The sequence below is a fragment of the Squalius cephalus genome (assembly GCF_949319135.1).
Source record: "Squalius cephalus genome assembly, chromosome: 10".
In the NCBI taxonomy this organism is placed as follows: Eukaryota; Metazoa; Chordata; class Actinopteri; order Cypriniformes; family Leuciscidae; genus Squalius; species Squalius cephalus.
The window spans coordinates 2,184,502-2,190,921 of record NC_137131.1 but is presented as its reverse complement, the minus strand read 5'-3'; the positions used below and the strand labels follow the sequence as shown (position 1 = coordinate 2,190,921).

The 6,420-nt window shown below is 33.4% G+C and overlaps 1 protein-coding gene across 1 annotated transcript in view; it reads right to left on the bottom strand.

Annotated features, from left to right (window-relative positions):
* Positions 1 to 516: 516 nt before the first annotated feature.
* ddx27 (DEAD (Asp-Glu-Ala-Asp) box polypeptide 27) overlaps positions 517 to 6,420 on the bottom strand; it is a 22,806-nt gene continuing 16,902 nt past the window's right edge. The window contains exons 12-21 of the mRNA XM_079883556.1: positions 5,759 to 5,912; positions 5,593 to 5,674; positions 5,341 to 5,518; positions 4,246 to 4,352; positions 4,056 to 4,152; positions 3,276 to 3,367; positions 2,766 to 2,886; positions 2,577 to 2,667; positions 2,435 to 2,506; positions 517 to 1,531 (exon numbers count right to left, since the gene is read on the bottom strand). Coding sequence (XP_079739682.1) covers positions 1,516 to 1,531; positions 2,435 to 2,506; positions 2,577 to 2,667; positions 2,766 to 2,886; positions 3,276 to 3,367; positions 4,056 to 4,152; positions 4,246 to 4,352; positions 5,341 to 5,518; positions 5,593 to 5,674; positions 5,759 to 5,912 — 1,010 coding nt within the window. The 3' untranslated portion in view covers positions 517 to 1,515. The remainder of the gene's footprint in view (positions 1,532 to 2,434; positions 2,507 to 2,576; positions 2,668 to 2,765; positions 2,887 to 3,275; positions 3,368 to 4,055; positions 4,153 to 4,245; positions 4,353 to 5,340; positions 5,519 to 5,592; positions 5,675 to 5,758; positions 5,913 to 6,420) is intronic.

Below are 6,420 nucleotides of genomic sequence, written 5' to 3'. Positions count from 1 at the left end.
TCATGGGGACCTCAATTTAAGACCTTCATTTCACAAAACCGAAACCTATTTGGAGAAAATGTTGTGGCTTGAATGCAAAGCACAAACAGCATGTAGAGGAAACCCAATACAGGTAAACCCTTAGAGAACAAGCAAGGCCTGCTAATAGCTGTTCAACTAATACACAACTAACGTGGCAGAGCCAATAAGCAAAGAAATACCCTCTAGAAATGTGCAAAACTCATGCAAACGTACACAACCTGCTGTAATAAATGATATACAGTGCAGAGGCTAGCTCTAATAACCAATATTTGAACAACTTTACAGCAAGACTTGTCCTGTTTATTACTGAGAAAACTCCTCTCAACTTTCACCGTCTTGTTTGTTCATCAAACAGTGAATCATTTGTGACTCCACCTGAAAACTTTGACCCGACTGAAGCTTCATGTTCATTTAGAAATGCAGCTTGCAAACATCTAGAACTAGATGCAATTTCCAATTTAGCAACAGACTAATAACATTACACACAATAATATTGTCATATTACACCCACTGTGATTTCATCATAATTCTACAGATACTGCCAAGTGCCCTTAAAAAAGAAGGGGAAAATGAATACCATGTTTACAACTGGTTCAGACATGTGCCATAACTGAGTAAGTGATTTTTGTAGAGTCATATATGAACACACAAGGTTGGTCTCATAAAGAATCTCACTAAAAACAGAAGCCTTATCGTGTTTTGCTTCTTCCGAGCTGAACGTGATTTATAATCACGGCGCAAAACAAAATAAAAGCTATATATGATATTTACACAAGTATTTAGTTCACTCAGCAGGTACTTGTGTAAATAAAGCATTTTATTGATTTGATATATTAATACAGCCAACATTCCCCAAAGCAAATGTCTAAAATAAAACGAGTTACACTTTATTTCAATGGTCCACTTTAGAGATTTTACTAGTTTTGCAACTTCATGTCAACTAATCTCAGTAGAGTTAGGTTCAGGTTAGTAGAATAAGTTGAGTTGTAGTTGCAAAGTTACTTAGAACATCTAAAGTGGATCATCAAAATAAAGTGTTAGGGTTAAAACTATGATCCAGGTTTATGATATACAGTATGCATCTTTCCTGTGAAGAATGTGCGAGCTTCATTCATCTCTCGTGGGACGAGGGAGAGCTTCTCTCTGCATTATCTTCAAGGTCGGCTGATAAAGAAGACACAGATCCATTGTTTCATGTGGGCTGTAAAGAGGCTGTCTGTGATATTCTGGGCTCTCTGTTTGACTTCACTTCTATGAGACTCAATCTTCTCGTCCTGCAGGGATAGTTTGGCTTAAATCAAGGGGAAATAAATCTTATTTCTGGTGCTCATTAGCCGTTGGTTATACATGTATCCTCTGCTCTACACATGCATGACAGAAACACAGGTGTTCGGTTGGAGAGTTTTATTGGAGGGGTTTGGGAGGGAGGATGATGATGATGATAAAATGATAAAGAGGCAGATGTTCCTTTGAAGTTTTGCATCAGTCACGGCTTCACCTTCTTCTGAACCTGGAGAGATGCATAAAGGATTTAAGAGAAGACCGGCAGAAATGATGCTTTTTTCACCATTCATTCATTTTCTTGTATAAAAACTATCAAGACATTTGCTTTAGATTTACCTAAAATATACACATTTACTTAAGTCACAATTTATTACTACCTTAATTTCAATGTAAGCAGTTCTGTAAATACACAAATATCTATTCTCATTTAATACAAGGTCATTAAAACCAGTTTGCATAATAACTGTAAAATAAATAAACACATATTTACAGTATATGTGAATATATTTATTTCATCATGTGTATGTAAACATTATAATTCCCTATGCAGGGAGCCTAAATTAAATAAGGATTTGATTAAATGCATAATGGAACGTAGCAATAAAGAATTAAAAGTACAATGAAATGCAAGCATAAATAAATAAATTTTATAAATGTATAAAATACATTTCTCACCCTTTATATTTCTTTATACTACTAAATACTCATGCTTATATTTAATTATTTAGTGATGTATTACATTTTTCCACGATATACTGATTTGCTTTATGTTTTTTATTTCCATTTATGTTCCACCATTTTATTTCGAGGGTGTATTTTATATTTCGTGAGTTTATTTAATTTAATTTTAGAGGCCATTTTGTATGGTATTTCACATCCTTTTTTATTTTACATGAAAAAATAATTTACTCATGCTTGCATATTGTACTTTTATACATTTAATCATGTCAAATCCCTCCATAATTCCCAACCAATGAATTGTATTTATTTTATTAATGAAAAATAAAAGTTAAATATCAACACTTTGTTTTAATTTCATTTAACAGCACTTTGGTAATTAAGTGTTTCCAGATGCATGAAAAATGAGCACATATATAATATCTAATCTGAATGAAATCCTAAATCTCACTTGGACTTTGACTTGAAGCGTCCTCCCTTCTTGTTTGGAAGGCCGAGTCTCTTCCTGTCCTCGAAGGACGGCCTGGACAGAGAAATCACTGTTAGACTCCGACACAAGAATGAGAAACCTTGACATGTGGAACGCCACTCACCCCGCTCTGTACTGCTTCAGCGTCTTCTTGCTGGTGTTCGTCAGCTCCTTGTCAAACACAGACTTCTTCCTAGATTTGTTGGGTTTTTTAGCTGGAAGAAGAAGGTTCAAGCTAACAGTCAGAGTTTGAACTCAAGGTTTGGGAGAATGTCAGTGCATGCTGGAGGATTACAGGCGTTTATTTGCGAACCTTTCTGAACGGGTTCGTCTTCTGGAACGACTCTGGCTCGCTTCGGCTTGCGATCGCGTTTGGCTGTTCGTTCAGCGTACATCTGAGACTTCAGCACCTCGAACTGAGCTCTCTCCTCAGCCTGGTGTACACACACACACACACACACACACACACACACATTCAGCATTTCAAAACTCAAGCGAGTCGCACATCTGATGCATCATACAGTGCTCAAACTCCCAAGAAAAAATATGACCCATGGATTCATTACCAAGAGCAAATTTCATTTCTGATGGTATAGATTCAGATTCAGATTATTTTATTTAGTGCCATGTCAGCATTCAAAGCTATTTTCATGGCAAAAATTCAATTACAAAAATGCAAATATCCTATAAATACAATAAAAACCAAACAAACAAAAACAGCAAGTCATATTATACAAGAATTTTTAAAATTAACATCTGATGAAAAAAATCCAAAACCTTTTCATGCATAATCTTACTAAATAACTCAGGACTGAAGTCTCACCGTTAACTCTTTTCTCTTGCCCTGTTTCAGGAACTCTGCACGTTTTTTCTTTCCTCTCAGAGCAAAATCAAAATCCTGCAGCACCTTCGCCACTTTGACAAAGACATACACAAACAATTATTGAATCATAAAGAATTATTGAAAATCTGAGGTGTGAATGCGGTCATATTGAGCGGATTTGCTTAATTTGGGGTCAATACATTTAGTTTTTTTGACGAAATTAACACTTTTATTCATCAAGGATGCATTAAATTGATCAAAAGTGACAAACACATTTATAATGTGACAAAAGATTCTATATCAAATAAATTATGTTCTTTTTATTCTTTTTATTCAAAGAATCCTGAAAAATAAAATGTGTCACAGTTTCCACAAAAATAGGAAACTGTTTTCAACACTGATAATAATCATAAATGTTTCTTGAGCATCAAATCATCATATTAGAGTGATTTCTGAAGGATCATGTGACACTGAAGACTGGAGTAATGATGCTGAACATTCAGCTTTGATCACAGGAATAAATTACATATTTAACTAATATATATATATATATATATATATATATATATATATATATATATATATATATATATATTTAACAGCTATTTTACATAGTAATAATATTTCACAATTTTACAGTATAATTGATCAAATAAATCAATCCTTGATGAGCAGAAGAGACTTCTTTTAAAAACATTCGAAAATCTTCCCGACCCCAAACTTTTGAACTGAAGTGTGTTTGTGTGTTTCAGGAGAGAGCATGAGTTGATGGAGACTCACTGCGATCTTTCTTCCTCTCCTCGTGCGTCTGGAACCAGGTTCTGGGCGGCTGTTTCTCGTCTGCGCTCTGTGTTATCCTCTTCTGAGCTAAACTGATCTGGACACACACACACACACACACACCGTTTAATACCACAGGAGTCGGTGTGTTTAATCAGACAGCTGAATGTTTGAAAGAAGAGTGTCAGACCTGCGCTTCTGAATGAGCCATTGCCTTTTCCTCCTTCTCCAAGCGTAACACTGCGTACACGTCCTTCTCCAACTTCTCGATCAGATCACGAAACTTCAGAATCACCTCTGGTGACGTCAAACAATCAATTCACACCAGCTTTCCATTAGATTGTGATATATTGAAAAACAATTAAAAAACATTGTTTTAAATTGTTCCTGCCTTTATTTCCTATAGTATACGCACTGCTTCATTCCAGAGTTATTATCATTAACTAAAACTATTAAAAACCTTTCTGTTAACTGAAATACAGCTTAAAAAAAAAAAAAAAAAAAAAAAAAAGTAGATGAAAATTAAAACAAATTAGAAATATTGCCTTGGCAATAAACTGAAATCATTTTAAGTTGAGGCACAGAAATTATTACCTGTAAATGAATAAAAAATAAAACAAAAAAATAAATGACAATAAAATAAAAAATAATAACAAAATGATAAATATTTTAACTAAAATTAACATGAAAATTAAAAGCTAATTCAACATATTGATATACATCTATATATATCTATATATATATCTATATATATCTATATATATCTATATCTATATCTATATATATATCTATCTATTATCTATATCTATATATATATCTATATCTATCTATCTATCTATCTATCTATATATATCTATATATCTATCTATCTATCTATATATATATATATATATATATATAGATAGATAGATAGATAGATAGATAGATATATCAAACTAAAACAATTAAAAAGGTTTTAAAATAAATAAAGCTGAAATAACAAAATATAATTATTATATGAAAAGTTATATAAGAAATGTTGCCTTGACAAACAAATTTAGGTTAAAATACTTAATTTATTTCAGTTTTAGTAATTTAAGGCAAATATAAATAATAATAATATATATAAATAGTAGTTTGTGATATTGGAAAAGGATTTATAATTATTGTTATATAATTTTGATTCCAACCGATGTGCAATGTATCACTTAGAAAGAATTATTAATCAGTTTGACAGATTCATAAAAAAAAAACATAAAAGAAAGATTTGGTCATAAATTGGGAGCATATTTTCCTCATTCCTTACCTTGAGGAATGACACGAGCTTTGACGGGCATTTTGGCTTTTTTCACGATCTCTTTCATCATGTTCCTCTCAGTCTCGCCCACGAGAGACACGGAGCGGCCCACTTTACCCGCGCGGGCCGTCCTGCCGACCCTGTGCACGTAATGCTTCGCCGTGTTGGGCATGGTGAAGTTTATCACCTGCACACACACATGCACTCAGATATCGTGGCCTCACTAATATTAATACTCAGTGCAAACGAATGAGAACTCACAGTTTTCACCCCGTCTATATCCAGTCCTCTGGCGGCGACATCTGTGGCCACCAGAATATCAATCTGTTCATCCTTGAAACGCCTGAAACACAGAGACATCTTTCGTTCAGCTCCTTTTTAAAGGCAAATATTTGTGTTTTTAATCAGACGAAACTGTTCACGGCACCTCAGACTCTCCAATCTCTGCGTCTGCGACAGGTTTCCATGAAGCTCGCCGACCTTTAACCCCATCAAACCCAGCAGAATGTGCATGCGATGAGCCTGTTTCTTAGTCTGAGTGAAGAGCATCACGTGATCCTGAAACGTTCTGGTGAGGAGAGCTGTGGACAGAGTCATGTGATGCTTTAATGCTTTCCTTTTCCTTTAGTTTGTACATGTCCCTCAAATGTCCATGTCACAATGTCAAACATTAGCAGGAAAATTGTCTAAAGTACCTTGTTTTTGTGTTGCAATGTTGCATGCATCCTTCATGGATATGCAGTGTTGTTATTGTTAACTAAAATTTTAATTATTTTTGGTCATTTTAAATGAAGCTGATATGCAATTAAATATAAATATTAAATGTAAAAAAACCTTAAATGAAAATTAAAAATGTTGCCTTGGCAAGCTGAAGAAACAAATGTCTAAAACCAAAACTGAATTAAAAATGAAGATAAATAGTTTTTTTTTTTTAAATCTATCAAAATAAAAGTCAACTATAATAGTACATAAATAATAATAAAAAATAATTAAAAAAACAGACTGTGATCAGCAAAAAAAAAAGATGACGGATGGTTTCAAGGGAAAGATGTGTCATAAATGCATAAAAAATACATATAAATAAATATT